Source organism: Lygodium microphyllum, chromosome 3, assembly GCF_053477565.2.
Source record: "Lygodium microphyllum isolate KBCC chromosome 3, Lygodium_microphyllum_v1.1.10, whole genome shotgun sequence".
Classification (NCBI taxonomy): Eukaryota; Viridiplantae; Streptophyta; class Polypodiopsida; order Schizaeales; family Lygodiaceae; genus Lygodium; species Lygodium microphyllum.
This window is the reverse complement of record NC_141137.1, coordinates 150,772,322-150,789,748: the sequence shown is the minus strand read 5'-3', so window position 1 is coordinate 150,789,748 and position 17,427 is coordinate 150,772,322. Positions and strand designations below refer to the sequence as shown.

The 17,427-nt window shown below is 43.6% G+C and overlaps 1 protein-coding gene across 1 annotated transcript in view; it reads left to right on the top strand.

Annotated features, from left to right (window-relative positions):
- The window catches only part of LOC148039041 (uncharacterized), a 183,147-nt gene that overhangs the window by 106,745 nt on the left and 58,975 nt on the right, over positions 1–17,427 (top strand). Inside the window, exons 14-20 of the mRNA XM_087674909.1 lie at positions 162–321; positions 424–677; positions 772–991; positions 6,524–6,713; positions 6,947–7,101; positions 7,191–7,259; positions 7,347–7,489. Coding sequence (XP_087531035.1) covers positions 162–321; positions 424–677; positions 772–991; positions 6,524–6,713; positions 6,947–7,101; positions 7,191–7,259; positions 7,347–7,489 — 1,191 coding nt within the window. The remainder of the gene's footprint in view (positions 1–161; positions 322–423; positions 678–771; positions 992–6,523; positions 6,714–6,946; positions 7,102–7,190; positions 7,260–7,346; positions 7,490–17,427) is intronic.

The following is a 17,427-nucleotide window of genomic DNA, read 5'->3' as shown; positions in this document are numbered from 1 at the left end:
TGTGAAAACACACTTTTTTCTAAACTGTTAAGAGAACACCTGTTTGAGTTTCAACATTTGCATAGCATTTCAATTATCTTGTGACATCTCTACATTCTGTGGCTCAACTGTAGTTCCACAGAGATGTGGCTTATGGATCTTTTTGACCTCATAATTTGCAGTCAATTTGCATCATTCTTTCAAAAATGGGTCTATCCATTTTCAAGGTGCCTTGTTGATCTGTCTAGCTCCTACCCACTGCTGAGTGGCTTCTATAAGCTTCTTGATCTCACGATCAGGATTGCAGATCAGCAATGTTATTTTGGAACTGCAGAGATTATGGTACAAAGCTTATACTTGAGATTGCTGAGTACTAAAGGCATTTCATGGAGTAGTGTTTGAAGAGATTGCATGACTATACATGTCAATCTGTATGCTTTTCAGTTGCAGGAGAGCAGTGGCTCAGCAAGCAAAGCCGAGAAAGAGGGAGAAAGTGTTTCTGATGAAGAGCGAGCTCTTTGTCAGGATCTTCTTCAGAAGTACCTTGAGGAAGTTCTCATCTCTAGTCGACGATATAAACTTGAGCTTTTGGCATCATGTTTACATCTCTGCCTTTCGGCTCCTCCTGCTTTGATAAGCATAGCAGCATTGGTAGAGCCAATAAAAGTTGCCCTGAAAATGGGCTTGAGATATCCATTGTTTATGGTTCTGTGGATTATTCGTTTTTATGTGCTTTTTATTGAAATCAGCCAGATAAAAGATATTGGTAATCCTTGACAAATTTACATTCAGTCCTTTGGCAGATGTAGCTATGAATGCTTTAGAACGGTGGATAGCATTTCGGAAAATGGAATTGGAATGTCACTTACATGATATTCTACCCTTCTTAGATAGTTATCTTTATCTTACAGTATCAAGTATATCAGAAAGCAAGGCTGAAGAGTCTGAAGTTGGTAAAGCCCCAGTCTCTCAACTGAGGAGAATCAGAAGGGAGCGAATGGAAACAGCTCAGGTAGTCAGCAACCTGCTAATAACTAGAATGCTTGGTTGGCTTGTATTATGTAAAAGAAATAAAATTGTTTTGTTAACAGTGGAGATGTAGCACAATTCCTTTAGAAGATCTGGAAATGACTTGCCTCATTTGGCAATGTGGATGAATGTCCCATTTTAGGGCCTTGTGCTTGATGTACTAGAAAATGAACCTAATGCACACAGCTAGAAATGAAAGTCTGCTTGATGCAGAAACAAAATCTACATTGCTACAAGTTACTATTACTTGTGAAAGATGCAGAAAACAATTACAAAATTGAACATAAACAAAGCATATTAAAAATAGATTTATCAAAGATGAACAATCCATATCAATGACAGTCTCCTGTTGACCTTGGAGGTTTCTACCACATTATCCCCTAGTGCATTGCCTTGTCATTGGGTTTTGCTCTTCGATGGTTTTTGTGAGCATTGTATGCCCTTTATGAAGCAAATAGAGTCATGAAAAAATGTAGCACTGAACTGGATAAACAATGATGTACGTAGACCTTTCACAATGGGCATTGGTGGAGTAAGTAACAATGTTGTAGCCCTCTTTCAGGTAGACTTGAACGAATTTACTTCTTCCCCCTACTTATTTGATCAATATGGAATTTGTTAATACACAGTAATGTCATCAAGGAACATTAAATAATTATAATGTTGTTTTATGGGGCCATTGTCAGAAGGAGTGGCAGGATGACTGTATTTTGATACATCTCAGAATGGTACCCTTGTTTTGATACAATGTGGAAGTGAAAATTTGAGCAGCATATAGAGGCACAATTCTTTTTGCAACTTATTAACATAGGGATGTGCCTTTGCTAGCTGCAATGGTTGGTACGCTGTCCTAACTTTTTGTTGCCGTGTTTGAGAAAGCTCCAAGTTCAAAGCTATCTTTCTTTGTGCTTAGTATCTAGTCCAGATTGATCCTTATGAGTAATAACCAGCTTTTGCCTTAGTTATTTGAAAATCAGAAAATTAAGGCCTAACTATACTTGGTGAAAGCCATTAAAAAGGCATGGAAAGCTACATTCAAGTCATCCATACTCTTCAAAAATTTCATCAAGTTTCAACTTCATGTTCTAAAGAAATGTTACCAATGGCTAACTTGCTACTCTTGATGTACTTGTTAGACTTGGGTGTCTAAAGTAGCAAGAAACGTACATATTTTCCCTTGTTAGCAGTCGGGGACCATGTCATTGAGTATCTTTAATGTAAGATTGTGGTAACAGGTCTAGCACTCTGATATAGAGCTGGAAATGGTACTTGGGTGCAAGGTTTTGTGTCAAGAATGCTGAAGAAGAGAAAGTGTGGATAGGTGTTTGAATAGTGTCGTCTATGAAATGAAAATGCATTGAGTATTTCCACCAATGGCCATATGTGATCCATGGTTTGATCGGTGACAAATTTATCTCTGATTAACATTATTTGCTTGTCAATTATCCATTGCGATGTCTTGTACTTAATGTAACAGTGCACGATGTTGAGTATCATTGTGAGAAGGCTTTCTTGTTGGATCCCCAATTTGTCGCGAGTATAGTTGATATCATGTGTGAGACCCTACATTGGGGGTTTGGATGTTACACAAAACTTGGGGAGCTAGGGCAGGCAATCAGGGTCACATGGTCAGCCTACATGGTCGGGCAAATCACCCAATCAGCTTTATTATACAAAGCTGGTATGTGGTCAATCGTGCACAAGTACTTAGAGACTTGTTAAAAATGGTGACCATTGCACAGTTAAAGTTCAAGTCATATTTTTGGACAGCATGTGTCATGTCCTAGTCCAATCTGTTGTTCTCAGGCTGCTTGGAGCTCCTCCTAGTGGTATGGGATACTACTATGGCAGGGATGAGGGCAAGGATGCATCTAGCAGTTCAACTTGTGTTTCCTTAGGAACAAACAAGATGTGTTTCCACCTGTAATGGGTGGAAGACTTGGGCTTGCCCTCTCTTACGGTTCCCATGGTCTGCAACAAGCGATGGGGCAATTACTCCTCACACCCTTTGCTGAGCAGGTGTTTCGTGTCTTCCACCAACAGGAATGGCAGAAGTGCTCATATGAGGAGGGGCTCTCTAGGGCACTCTTCTTTACCTTTAAAAAGAAGATGAAGGATCCCCCGCTGTGAGCCTTTTATGAGAAGACAGACGGAACCAATAGACAAGCACCCTGGCATTCGGGTAGAGTTAAAAATCTCTTGAAAGGCCAGCAATAGGGGGTTGTTCATCTTGTTCCCGTAGGCAAAGGGAAATACCCTGGAGAGCCCTTCCTCTCCTAGGCACTTCTGGTTGTCCTGTGGCTGGAAGGAATGAAACATCTCTTGCTGGGTGAAGGGTGTACAAAGTGAAGGCCTTATCGCCTCTACCACTAGAGATGAGATGTAGGCCCACACCTGCTCCTATTACAGAGTTCAGGAGTCTTCTGCTGACAAAGCTGCATGTAGAACTCAATGGTGAGCCCCATCACCTCCTCAAGCTAGGATGTAACTGCTCATAACAAATCTTACTCAACTGTTCTAGCCTAGAGCTGCTTGATTTTTTTGTGCACATCCTCCTGCTCATAAGTCATGCCCAGGATTTGGCATGTGTGTCACTTGAAGGGAGACAGGTGCATCCAGAAATTGAAGAACCAGGTTGTGATGCAATAGCGTGGTTCCCACCAATTGCCCAATCTGCCTGTTGCAGGAGCTATTTCAATCACCCACATAAAACCTGTCCAGCTGTTCTAGAAGAAGGCCTCCCAATCACGTTTAACCCCATGAGAAGTCTAATGATCCATTGCTTGTGGTGTGGATCTCCCCATACATGTTGGGCATCTACTGCAGAAAGTAATGCCTCCCAGGACTCCTGCTCATCATCTGCAATATTGAGGAAGTCTATGCCTTTGTCTACCCCAGACTGCCAGTTTATGTCCAGTGGTCTGAAAGCAGCTCCAAACTTGCCTCCCAACGATTGGAACACATTCTCCATCACATGGTTGCAGATGACCTTCTCCCCCTCTGCGTCAGACCATCCATTGGAGCGCGGTCTAGAGGAAGGAGGAGTAGTTCGGCTTGTCTAGAGGAGTCAGTAAGTGCACCTTGCTGTTCCGAGTCTTGCAAATCACAAAGATTCCCATTTCCAATGGATGTGGTAACACCCAATGGCTTGCAACTCTCATGTAAGATCAAGGCTCGCAATGATAAAATTCCTCTGGGAGTAGCTAAGTGTGCTCCTCATGGGGAGGTTGCTGCTGCAGGGGGCTCTGTGCTGTTCCCCCTTGGGGGGGACGCTCTCCAGGGGTGCCCTCTCTTGTAGGGCTGTTGGGGAGGCACTTGGCCTCTGCCATGGGACATGGTGATGCTGGACTCTGGTGAAATTATCCTTGTCCACTGTTGGATGTGCCTCCATGTGGTAAGGGGGCCAGTAACAAAGATTTACTGACTGATAAGGGACTTACTGCCTTGGATTGCTTTGATCTCTAGTACTTTGGTTATTTTCTGACATCTGGTTTTGCCATTGTGTATGTTTGGCATCCCTGCTCTTGTCACAGCATCCACAAATACCACTGGAAGCATGGTGCCAAAAAGTCGACTAAATTCCTGCACCAAGTGGCGGAACTCTACTGCAAGACTTGGGAAGAGGAGAGTGACAAGGTCTCTGGGGACTTGTGGTGAGGCCCAAAGGTGGAGACTGTGAAACGGCTACACCAAGGAATCATGTAGATAACCCCTTTGGAACACAATATGGGAGTTGTCAATGAGCTTTCATGCTGCCTCCACTGAGGTATGATGAACCAGGAAGATACCTTGTCCTGTCAGCACCACCTCTGCTATGGGCGAGGTGCCAATGTGCAAGGTCGAATGGAGGTGATTACAGAGCTGTGCCTGGACGGGTAGTGGATCCACAACCTGCCCAAAGAGATCGATCTCCTCCAATTCCTTCTCTGTGGTGCGGACCTTTTGGAGCTCTCCCTCTCCAAGAGAACCACAAGCAAGGAGCATGATTGGGGGGCACCCATAGATTTCACTGGCATTGGACCAGAGGTTGGCATTGTGTATGTATCTCCTGGGACTACCTGTGTGGACTAGGTGCTGACACTGGGTGCTGACCAGAATTTGGGGTGAATGCTGCAACAAAGAGGGGGGACAGCAGGGAAGCTGTTTGGCTGGTGGAGGGGTGGGTGAAGAGTAATGATGGTGAGGGGGTAGGGGAACAGGCAGTGGGTGTAAATGCCGAGAGGGAGGTGGCTGCTAGCAATGGGGTGGCAGATGATAAAAGATGGTGGTGTGCAGGACCAGGGGTGGCGAAGCAGGCTGGCACAGTGGCAGGAGCAGGAGCCCAGCAGCTGGCAGTTTGGGCAACAACAGCAGTGGCCCATAGCCGCCAGCCAGGCAATGGCTGGAGAGGAGGAGAGCTGGCAGACATTGAGGGGGAGCCGCCAGCCAGTGATCAGGAGATGATGGGAGAGGAGGAGAGTTGATGGACAGTGAGGCGGATTGGGCAGGAGGACCAGCACAGGTTGTAGCGGCAGTTGGTGGGAGGCTTGCCAAGGGTGACGTAAGCAGCTTGTCTTGTTCGGACTGTACTTATGGGTCTGTTCTCAGGCCCTATACATCCTATCATTCCTTCTCTGTACAAGTGACCAGATCTGGATCTATGTTTGGCCATCCTCTCCAAACAAAAATGATAGATCCCTTGTCTGCAGGAAGCAAAGTATTTTTGCTAGAAAAGAAACCTTTCCAGGTCTGGGTTGAGTTTGTTCCAGTTGTCCAATCTTCTGTAAGAGCTTTAAAAACTACTTTTGTCATACGAGCCATTAACTGCTAAGCCATCACTCCTGGGACATAGTCCCTCCTCTTTTGGCATATACACTGCAAAAGAAATGCATGCTAGGTTATTGCAACATGTCATGGCAAGTTGGGGTTTCTGAAGAACTAGAGGCCTGTCACTTTTGTTGCAATTTATGTATTTTTGTTTCTTGTAAGCCTACACTAAACATCTCATTTTGCGTTAGATGATTGTGTTGTTTTTCATTTTTATGGAACTGATTGTTGTTGTTTGTTGGAGAAGAGAGGACTCTTACCGGAAATTCCAATGCGATCAACATCATGGTTGCATTCCAAACTGTATGATTTGAATCTCAAGATGTTTCTATACTCATATGATAAATGTCTCTGAATAGGACATTTCAGACTCGACTGTTGAGTGTTCACTGTTGTTGTGTATAATCTAATAAATGAATCTCATGGAGCTTCCAGTAATTATGCTGTTGTATCCTAATAAGGTATGATTTACTTGTTTGATTATAGTAATGCATGCATTACTAGTTTTACTTACATATTCGTTATGTTTGAAAAAGTTAGCCATGTATGATTGACAATACACTTCCCTGCTGGTTATTTGGCATGACAAATCCTTTGGAGCGATTTAAAAGCTGTTTGGTTTAAATTGTGCCTTAGATCTGTACTCAATTTGGTCATGGAAAAAGGGTTGGAGAAATTAGTTTAATACTTGAAAAATGTCTATCTGCAGCCAGACAAGTTCAGGCTCATTCAGATCAGAATGTTGAAACTATTAGGTCGTATTGGAAGGCATGCCCATCTTATTGTCCCTGATGTGAATCTTCTTCAAGTGTCTGGAACTGGTGGGTTAGCTTGGGATACTACAGACCAAGTCAAATATACTCTTCCGTTCAGAGATAATAAAGCTGACACCTGGCTTGGTAAGGATTCTTGAATCCTGAGTAGAATGCTTCTAGAATCTTAGTGTGTAAACAATTCGCTGCTCAAGTAAACAATGCTGTGGTTTAAAGGGATGCTTATGCAAAGACCTACGCTTTCTTAAATATCCCTGATGCCTTAGGTTCTACAAATGCCTTCTACTGAGTAGACTATAAAAATGTTCATTTTTAAGAGAACCTAACAGGAACACATAACATTTCACAATGGTAACCAGATCCACTGCTACCAAGGATCGTTGATTTAGCACTTTGGGCAAATGATCGAAGGACAAAAGTGGCTGCCTCTGAGCTCCTTCATGCTTTATGCTTGTTGATGATCGGAAACGCTGCTAAAGGCCCTGCTCGCAGGCAAAATAGGGACAGCCCCAGTGTATGATTGAGGCTCACTCCTACTTTCAAAGTAAGTGCTGTGTATATTTGCAATATTCTGATAATGGTTGTTTCTTTTGGTGTGTCAAGGTTCACTATGAGAAGACCTATAGAAAAATTTTTCCTGCTCTCATTCGCCTGGCTGCTGATATAGAGCAGGTACACAAGTTTTATATGCATCTTTCATGTAATGCTTGCTATTGAGGTTTATCTTGGTCTAAGTAGGTGTGTGCATATGAATTATAGGTGGCACGTGAACTTTTTAGTAGATTAGTAATGCAAATTATCCACTGGTTTACCTCCAATGTGCAAAAAGAGAATCCCGATACAATGGCTCTTTTGGATTCAATTCTAGAAGGGTTGGTTGATGGTGAGAGTGCTGCATTAAGGTATATTACAACTTTTTTCTTCTCTATGTACAGGTTTAGATCTCTGGCTTAATGATGCTTGCTATTTATGCTAGTGTTAAGCTGCATGTATGAACTTTTACAACTAAGTTGCCCTTTGAGCAATATGTTGGAGACCCATTGCAGCAGCACTGCAGGAGAAAGACATAAATTTTGTGCATCTGCACCTTATACATGTTTCCTTAAGACTCACAACATCTGCTTTGGCCCTTGCCAATATTGCTAAGCAGCTAGTTGCATACTGCCTGCAACATGTCTTCCTTGTATGCTTCAGGACTTCTGGTGAATTCAGCACATATGATACTCCCCTTAGGGATACTATACTCTAGATGGCGTCTTGCCATTGAGAGACATGACATATCAACAACAAAGTCTCTTTCTAAGACCTGGATAGAGATCATTCACATTCACGGTGGGAGATTTGAGATTGCAGGCGACAGGCGACTCTGAGTGCATGAGGAAGAAAGATTCATTTCTTGATACATGGGATTCTAGCACTTTCTTTCACTACATCCCTTGTATTAGATTTTCTCCTGTGACCTCAAAGCCTGTTTTTGCTTTTCGTTTTTGCATTGTTGTCTTGTATATGGGCTGTATTCTTTTTGACCTTGGTTCCCCTTTTTGGATCGAGGTGTTTATTAATAGTATATACTTTTGATGTAAAAAACTTTCCCACTTTGTTGTTGCTCATGGCATGGAGGGTTGCTCAGTTCATACTGATGGCGTATGTGAGACTCCAACTACCCTTGTTTATGGGGACTAAAGCTGAAATTGATTCCTTCATTTTGGCGAATATGCACATCTTCTGGTGAAACCAAAAATATAAAAAGACATGGAGCCTTATGGTGATAGATAAAGTTCTCTCTCCAGAGATGTATGGCTTTAACAGTATTTGACATTCATTCATGTGCAAAGGCTAGAAAACAACTCTTCTAACAATGTACTGCGTCAAAAGCAAGTTTGGATTCAAATGTTAGCATATTGTTTACTCACATTGCAATCCACTTTGATTCGTTTGGTCAATGGTCTGTGGGAGATTGAGAACATCTGGGTAGATTGCGAGGAACCATTGAGAGATGTCTGTATGCTACAAGACTCATTCAAGATAGGAATATAATATTGGCTGATGTCACTTAGTCTGGTAGGCAAGATGCAAATGGAAATTCTGTAAGATTAGAAATTGTTTGGTTGAAGTGTTGGGCTGAATTGAAACCTCATGGACATTAACTTGGCACGGTGTGGCAATAAGACAATAATGGATGTGTCCGACATTAAGACTTTGCGGACTACAACCAATGGCATCAGAGCATGGCTAGTATCAGATGGTGATCCCATCGGTCAAGAGAAGTTTGTGAGGACTCTCTATTCGGGCTTGCAAAGCTGAAGTAGGCAGTGTCCAAGGTGGCATTAGTTTGATACACTCATCAAGAGTGAAATGGAGGTCCCCTTCTTGAAGAGGCTATTGTAGCAAACTCTAATCTCTTGATATGCCGGTAGTAGGTGACACATGTGGTAATCCTATTCTTGCCTCCTAGCAGATCTAGTATAGGATGTCCATTGGTATACGCCCCCTTTTAGGTATCTAGCTGTCCCAACACGGAGTTAGCATAAAGATGTGGAGAGTGAGCCAATTGCACATTGAATCTAGGAGGGATGCACATTCCTGTATCTCAGTTGTACCAGGAAGCCATCAGGTGTCATAGAGAATAGATGGTCTTGATAGAGGACAAAGATGTCCCCAAGGGTTGTGCTTGTTTTTGTCACGTCTTGACCATGTCTAGGTTGACTATGTCCTATTTGATCATCTAAGTCCACTCATGGTGGTAAGTGCAAAACATGGTGCCCCCAAGTTGTACATAAAAGGGGGTAGTGCTTAGAGACTTAGCCCATAATGCCAAACAAGACATCAGCATGTGATTACTAGCACCTTGACTCCTTGTTTGCTCTAGCTATGGCAAGGATTCAAAATTTGGTCAAGAGTACCTATACATAAATGTTCTATAGTTGGTGTATAAAGCACATTGTCTCAAACAAGGCCTCAATCACAATAGATGTGGTTCTCAGATCTAGAGCAGCAACCCAAAGAGGTAGCACATATAGAGGAGTGTTTGTGGATCGATTGTCCAAGGCCTTCGTCTAATAAAGAATATCCTTGAATCTGTGTTTGTACATGTCCATGGACTTCTTAACCACATCAAGCCCAAACAATTTATGGAAGTTTTGAATCAGATCGTCAATCACGACACACTCCAAAAAAAGGGATTGAAATCCGCTCACGATTTGGGCCTGGGGCATAGCTCCACACATGTGTACTCTAGAGCATCATTTGTATTTGCTTGATGTGTTTGTTACTTTATTGACTTGATACAAATCAGAGTAGCCCATCCACTTGGCCAGCCATGAGTCGCGATGCAGTCTCATCACTCTCTGTCTTCTCCACTTTGAAGGGATCAAGATGGAACTGAATAGGTGGCCTATGCATGGCCACATGCACAAGTGGAAAATGGGGAGTGTGAATCTTAGTGAGTTGCTGTTCCATTTCTTTGAGTATGGAGAGTTTCCACAAGAGACAAACCCCCATTGAACATGGGACAAGATCCTTCGGATGATACCCATGCGTATGCTTGGGATTGGGAGAAATCAGTCAAACATCATCCATGTATTCAAGGTCGTTCACGATGGGAGCCTGAAGTGGAGGTGCGTTGTAAGAACCCATGATTGGAAGAATAGGTAATGGTGTGGACAGTGGTGACAGAAAGAAAGAAAGAAAGAAAGACAGTTTGACGTACATGAGGCCAATGTGACCTATGAGACAAAATTCAGAGTACATCCATGTCTAGTGTCATTCATCAAGAAATTGAAGATAACATTAAAATAAGTAAGTGACCTATGAAACAATGCTGAGAATAACTATACAATGGGACTATGCTAGAGTAGAACAATGTCTAGCGTTGTCCCATCGGTGGAAAGAAAAGGAAAACCTAATTTGACAAAACTATTTACAAAAAACTGTGGTGGAGACTATTGGCTATAGCTGGTCTCAAGATCTGCACAGGTTCTCAGCTTTAATGCAGTCCCTAACTGCTCCATTGATATGCCTGGTGGTGAGTCCTTAGTGTCTCATGATAATGGCTTTGATCTGGCTATTGTGTGGTCTCCTTGGACGTGGTCTTGGTAGATGGGGTTGTCATGCTTCACGAAGTAAAATGGTTCTATCCAATGTGACTCCATGGTGTGAAGTGGAAGATGTGTGGCAGGGTGACTCTATCTTTGCTAGGCAAGTAGTGTCAGTAGGATCTAATTTGTGAAAATGTCTCACTGTTCTCAGTGCGGGTCCCTTCAGGTGAGCTGGCCTCCTGTTTGGCAGTAGTCTGTGTGGTGCCTCTGAAGATCTAGTAGGAAAAGAACTAGTCATCTTTGGTCCTTGCACTTTATAACATGATGAAGAGGTCCAAAACCATCATGGAAGAGGCAATGGGACCATCCTCATATGTCATAGTGTACTGTACATCTGTATATGTAGTACTTCTCTGTCTCTAGCTCTTGGCCACAAAGCTGGCAGGTCCTATCCTTTACTAGAGTATCTGTCTATCTTCTTGTCTCCATCTATAGCCCATGAGAAAGTGCAAATCTGTCCAATAACAGCCCGTATGCTATGGGAGAAATGGGTGTCCATATATACTGACCGAAGAGTGAATCCATCATCAAAGAGAGAATAAATGACTCTGGTAGAACTCCATCCTCGATCCTAGAGGGAGTGGTGGGTGGATCCATGCCCTCGCTGTCTCAATCCTCAAGATATCAGCTTTGATCACCTTGTTCAGCTTTGATTGACGGAGGGAAAGTGTAAGGCAATCAAGGGTGTAGTCGAAAAGTGGAAGTGGTCAATATCCAAACCGTATAGGCTCATCTAAATAATCATTTGTGAAAACAAACAGTTCCTCTCGCCCTTTCGTTGCTAGTTGTCTAGATGAAGCTAGTGCCAATCTAGAGTATCTATGAAGTGGGAGCTCCCATAATTTGTGCCCATAATTTTGTTGGGTTTCACTCACACCTATGCTCATAGAGGAGTGTCCGTGATCAGTAGGACACTGGGGCATTTTTTACTCTTCATACGAGCGGTTTTTTTCCCCAGATTTATTCTCTTTTTTTAATGTGCCTATGTTACACATTTACGGGCACTTATCATGTTGCACACACTTTCGGGTGTGAACACCCTCTTACAACCCTAAGGTTTAAGGGTTGTACCTTGTACTTTCATCTTAGACTTTTAGTCTATTGCATTGGGTGTCGTGCTTCACTCTCTACACTATCTACTCCACTCTCAGGTGAGCTTCGATCCTCTCCACCTCTCACATTTGGTATTCGAGCTGAGTTCAACTCAGTCTTCTCTCCCTGTGCTCTACAACTAGCAACAGGGGCCAGCTATGCTCTAGCCTCAACCTCTAGGAGTCCCCGCCAGTTGCCTCGCACTGTACCCTGGTGCCAACAACCTATAGTTTGCAACTGTTGTCTGCCTGCAGAAGCGCCTCTTCCAACTGACCCGCCTGTAGCTGAAATGCTGCCCCACAAGCTACCTCATCAGTAGTGCCTCCACTAGCTACCTTGCATGTAGCAGAAGCGTCGCCTCAGGCAGCAGTCGTCAGCCACCAATAACGCAGCTCTGCTGCTGTGCCTGCCTAGTGCCGCCTGTCAGGATCTAGGCTGGTTGTGACCAATGCCGCCCCTGCGTCCTGAGCCGCCCTTCGTCGCCCGCTTCTGCCCTAAGATGCCTACCTGTGTGGCTCGCTTGTGCCAGTGCCACCCACCTCTAGCTCGACCAGTGCCGCTTGCCACTAGCACGACTGCGACCAATTGCTCCCGACTCCAAATAGCTCTTGCCACCACCAGGTACAAATTTGTCAAAGTAAAACTTACTTTTTTATTCTAGATTAATTTTCGAAAAATGGGGCTTTTGCTCGGGTAGGCATAACAATCTGGATATGTGTCAGGGACATGATTGATTCAAAAATTTCTTGGCAAATAAGTCAAGAATTTTGGGCTTTTGGGTACATGTAGAGAGTTGCAGTCTGAAATAGACTGTTTTTGAGCATTTTGGGGCAAGAAACTTTGGGGTTTTTGCCTCTACAGTGTTATTAAGCATTGAATGCACCTTGGATTGCGTACATTATGGATAGTTTTGATAGAGGGTGCTTCGGTTTGCTAATTGCAGCAAGTTATTTGCTGTAATTTTTGGGAATTTTGAGATTTCCAGGTTGGTCCAGCTAGGACATTGCTCTTTTGCTCTTTTTTTTCGCACTAATTATCATGGCAAATCAGGGAGTTGATGTATTTACCTATGTATCCAAGGAGGACAGGTTGGATGGTAACAACTATTCACTCTGATGTTGAATCTCTTCGAACATGGTAGTATCATGCATAAAAATGTCACTCTGTCTACCTCTAGTGCATGCATTGAAATCTCCCACTAATAATATGTCCCCAATGTTGAGAAACTCTTCATTCAGAGTTTTGTGTTTAGGGTTTCATGTTTTGCGTTAAGGGTTTCACGTTTTGCGTTTTGCGTTTAGGGTTACACAGTGGACAACCCCGAAAAGGGATTGGGCGCCCACACTGTGGCGCCACCCTAGATAGTCTCTTGCCTATTTATAGGCTGCCTCTGTCACTCATTACAAGGCTGATTCATTCAGTCCCTCACCTCTTCTCTCCAGCATCTCCACCGCCCTCACACCCCTTCAGGAGGATAGCCCTTAGAGGGGGCTTCCAATTCTTCTTCTGCTTCAGAGGGGGCTTCTACTTCTACTCCTCCTGATTTATAGAGGGACCGTATGTGCCATGAGGTTCTTCTCACACCCCCACCTTTCACTTTCGAGGAGTGGCTCTCCTTTGAGCAGTCATTTCCGGATCTAGAGGATCTACCTAGATCGAGGCCCTTGGGTCTTCAGCAGTGACTTGGTGGCTAGGCCTTCGTATTCCTTCTAGCATGGAGTCACGGAGCTAGTGGCTTTTTTCCCGAGGTTGAGTTTCAGGTTCTACAACTCATCCAATCTCCTGACTATCTTCTGCGTTTTGTGTTTAGGGTTTTGCGTTTTGCGTTTAGGGTTTCATAGTGGACAGCCCCAAAAAGGGACTGGGTGTCCACAATGTGGCTCCATCCTAGACAATTGATGCCCTCCCTCCGGGCGCCAACCTAGACAGTCTCTTGCCTATTTATAGGCTGCCTCTGTCACTCATTACACGGCTCATTCATTCAGTCCATCATCTCTTCTCTCCAGCCTCTCCACCACCCTCTCACCCCTTCAGGAGGACATTGTGGTTCGTGGTTCGCGGTTCGTGGCTGTCTTCATCATCTTCCTTGTGTGATGGGATCCTTGTTCCCTTCTATCACATTCACTCCATGAATCAGATCTTCATTATTCCATTCATCAGATTTTCTTTTCTCTTCTCTTCTCTTCTCAATGTTTGCCGATTTCACTCCGTGTTCCTCCCTGCAAACCCTACTGTCTCGTTGGTATGTCGTCTTTTGACACCCAATACTAGAATATCTCATCGTAAAGTTCTCTCCATGAGTGAACCTTCATTTAGTGGCTCTTTTCATTTTTGTCGTTCTTCTTGCTTGTTTATTTCTTTTTTCTTAAATGTATTCAAGTTTTCCCTCAATTCCAAGATTTCAGATTTGCAAAAGCATCTACCAATTTTTGCATTTCAGTTTTCAGCATGTGCATTTTGGATAGCATATGTGCCTTCAATTCATTCTTAATCTTTATATGCATATCTTACATTTTTGCCTTTTGGTTTGCTATTAGTTTGACCTTCACCCCCGTTCTCGTATTTCTTTTTCCAACTCCTATCTCATACTTCGTAGTTTAGAGCGAATCATGAGATGAATCTCTTCATACTTTCTTTCATTTATAGTGCGTGAAGTCTTTCCATGTTTGTCAAATCTTGGGGAGATGGTCCAGTCATGGGCCTTATGGCCATACGTCTTGTATCGTGTGTTCTTAGAAGAGGTGTGGAACATTGCTTCCATGGATGGTTGTGCTAGTTCTTGATTAGATTCGTCTCCCAAATATTAATTTTCCACAGTTTGATGCTTACATTTGCGTGGATGATCCATCCCCCAATTAATTGTAGTGACACACTATGTGCAAAGCCACTCAGCTTGTAGTTTGTGTTACTTTTGCAAATTTTTCAGAGTTTCCCTCCCCCCCCACCAAGTTTTTGCAAGTTTTGTAATCTTTCACAAGCACAATTGCCTTTACTGCATTAAATGTATTCAGAACTGCATTAATACTAGGGTCACCTATTGTATGGTCTTTTAATAGTATATGATCTCCCAATTGCATTAGTCACATTCAATACATCATTGCATCTCCTTAGTCATAGTCACATAATCACGTCAACTAGCATCACTTACAATCACAATCACTACATAAGGGCATCACATCACTCTATCACTGCATTAGAGCACTGCCTCACTGCATCACAAACTGGTTAGAGCATCTCATCTCTCAGTCACAGTCATGAAGTCACATCAGTCAGACTCACTATGTTAGAGCATCATATTACTCCTGTTAGCAGTCTTGTTTGTCATGCCTTGCTATCTCTTGCCTCTGAGTCTCATTTTGAGTCAAACGAGACTTTAGTAGCTCTGACATGTATGTCACTTGTTTTTATAGAGGAGTTATCTCATTTTAGAGCAGCCATTTCATTTCCTTTTAGTGCATTTTATCCTCTAGTTGGGATTTTGTGTGCATTTTCCAAGCAGTTTTTGCATACATCAGTCTACCTTCACCTGCTAGACATTGTCCACATTTCTCGGGATTTTTTCTATGCCCGTAGGCCATTTTCCCAGCATTAAATGCTGATCGGCCTTATTTTAGGCCCTCAAATGCAGGTCGGCTAGTTTTTTAGGTGTTTGGGTATATATAGCCCCTAGTTGGTTGGTCCTTGGCATTCTTTAGTCTTCCCTTTGGCAGGTGCACACTCCAACTTCGTCATCTTTCTCCCTCTCGAGTGTGGGCGTCATCATTACCGTGATCTAGTGTCCTCACTGATCAATACCGTACGATTCGTACCGTACAATTTTGTATGAAAAAAGGGCCCTCTTTTGCCACCACGTCTGTCGCACCTTCCCGTGTCTCCTTGTGTTCCACTTGCGCATTTTACATGCACATGTCTTGGGTGGCACTTTTGGGGGCATGGGAAGCCTTGGATACCTCATCTCAACCCCTTTTCCAACTATGTATTCCCTCCCCAGCCCTCCTTGGGTTCCAGGGGTAGGGATTTTGTGTGCATTGCTTTTTAGTGCGTTTAATCCTCTAGTCGGGATTTTGTGTACATTTTCCAGGCAGTTTTGCATACACTAGTCTACCTTATCTTGCCAAACATTGTCCATATTTCTTGGGATTTTTCTGTGCCCGTATGACATTTATCCATCATTAAATGCTGATCTGACCAACATTAAATGCTGATCGGCCATATTTTAGGTCCTCAAAGGTTGGTTAGTTTTTTAGGTTTTTGGCAATATATAGCCCCTAGTTGGTTGGTCCTTGGTATTCTTTAGTCTTCCCTTTGGTAGGTGCACACTGCAACTCTGTCATCTTCCTCCGTCTCGAGTGTTGGCGTTATCATGAGCATGATGTAGTGTCCTCATTGACGTTATGGTCTACACGGAGGGCATAATTGCTGTCGTACGCCATACGATACTAATCGTACCATACGTAACCATATGGTTTCGTACGAAAAATGGGCCCTCTTTTGTTGCCGTGTCTGTTGCACCTTCCCGCATCTCCCTGCATTTCACCTATACATTCCGCCTGCACGTGTCTTGCGTGGCACTTTGGGGGGCTTGGGAACGGGGTGACCCCCTTTTCCAACTGTGTACTTCCTCCCTAGCCCTCCTTGGATTCCATCCAATTGGCATGCCTTTTTGATTGTTGACCGCTCTTTGAGTGTTTGACCCTCTCATCTACAAAAGATGCTCCTCTCTTTCATGCTTCTACACCAATTCAGCAAGCATTTTCCATTCTCATCTCCCTCTCTTGGATCTTGAATTGATTTGTGATTTGTAAAGCTCTAGCCTCTCTCTCCCTTCTCTTTCCCGCACCCTATCAAGGCTCGAGGCTCAAGCCTCTCCCATCCCCTCTCTCTTACTCTTGCTCTTTCAACTTTACACCAACCCTCTCCCTCTCTTTCCACTTTCAAGTTTCAAGAGTCAAGACTCGAGCATCTCACTCTTCGCCTCTCTCTCTCACTCTCCCTCGAGCCTCTCCATTATCATCAGCACCATGACTTGTGAGAAGCACGAGGCCTTCAATTTGCACGCGATCCATGTGGAGAGTGACAAAAAGAAGTTCAACTCCCACCATTGGACGTGCAAGTATTGCGGGAAGCACTATACAAGTGGTGCAACTTGGCTTCTTCAACATCTTTCCAAGAGAGGGGGCGGGGGGGCAAGTTGCTCCATGCAAGGAGATCCCTTAAAACATTGCAGATGAGATTCTCACCAAGATGAGAGGGGGATCCATGAGAGGAGGAAGTGGCTTATCGACACCAACTCCTATGCCTACTAATGAGGAAGTATCGAATGTGGGCGTACCTTCAACTGATGCGGGAGAAGTCTCTACCGTTGGTGGTGGGGGCTCCACATCCGCATCCAGTTCCGGTAAAAGAGAAAGAGTGGAGGCTTATGTGGCACTAGAGAGACAATCCTCTCTCTCTCTGAAGACCTTGGTCATGTGCATGGATCGGTTGCCTTTCTTATAGAAAGGTAGCGACTTGCGGACATTGAAATTGCACGCACAATGATTGAGTGCAATCTTGCATTCAATGTCCTAAAGCAAGAGCAATAGAAGAAGATGGTAAAAGCCATTGCCAATGTGGGTCCATGTGAAGAATGGACTGGTGTCACATACAAT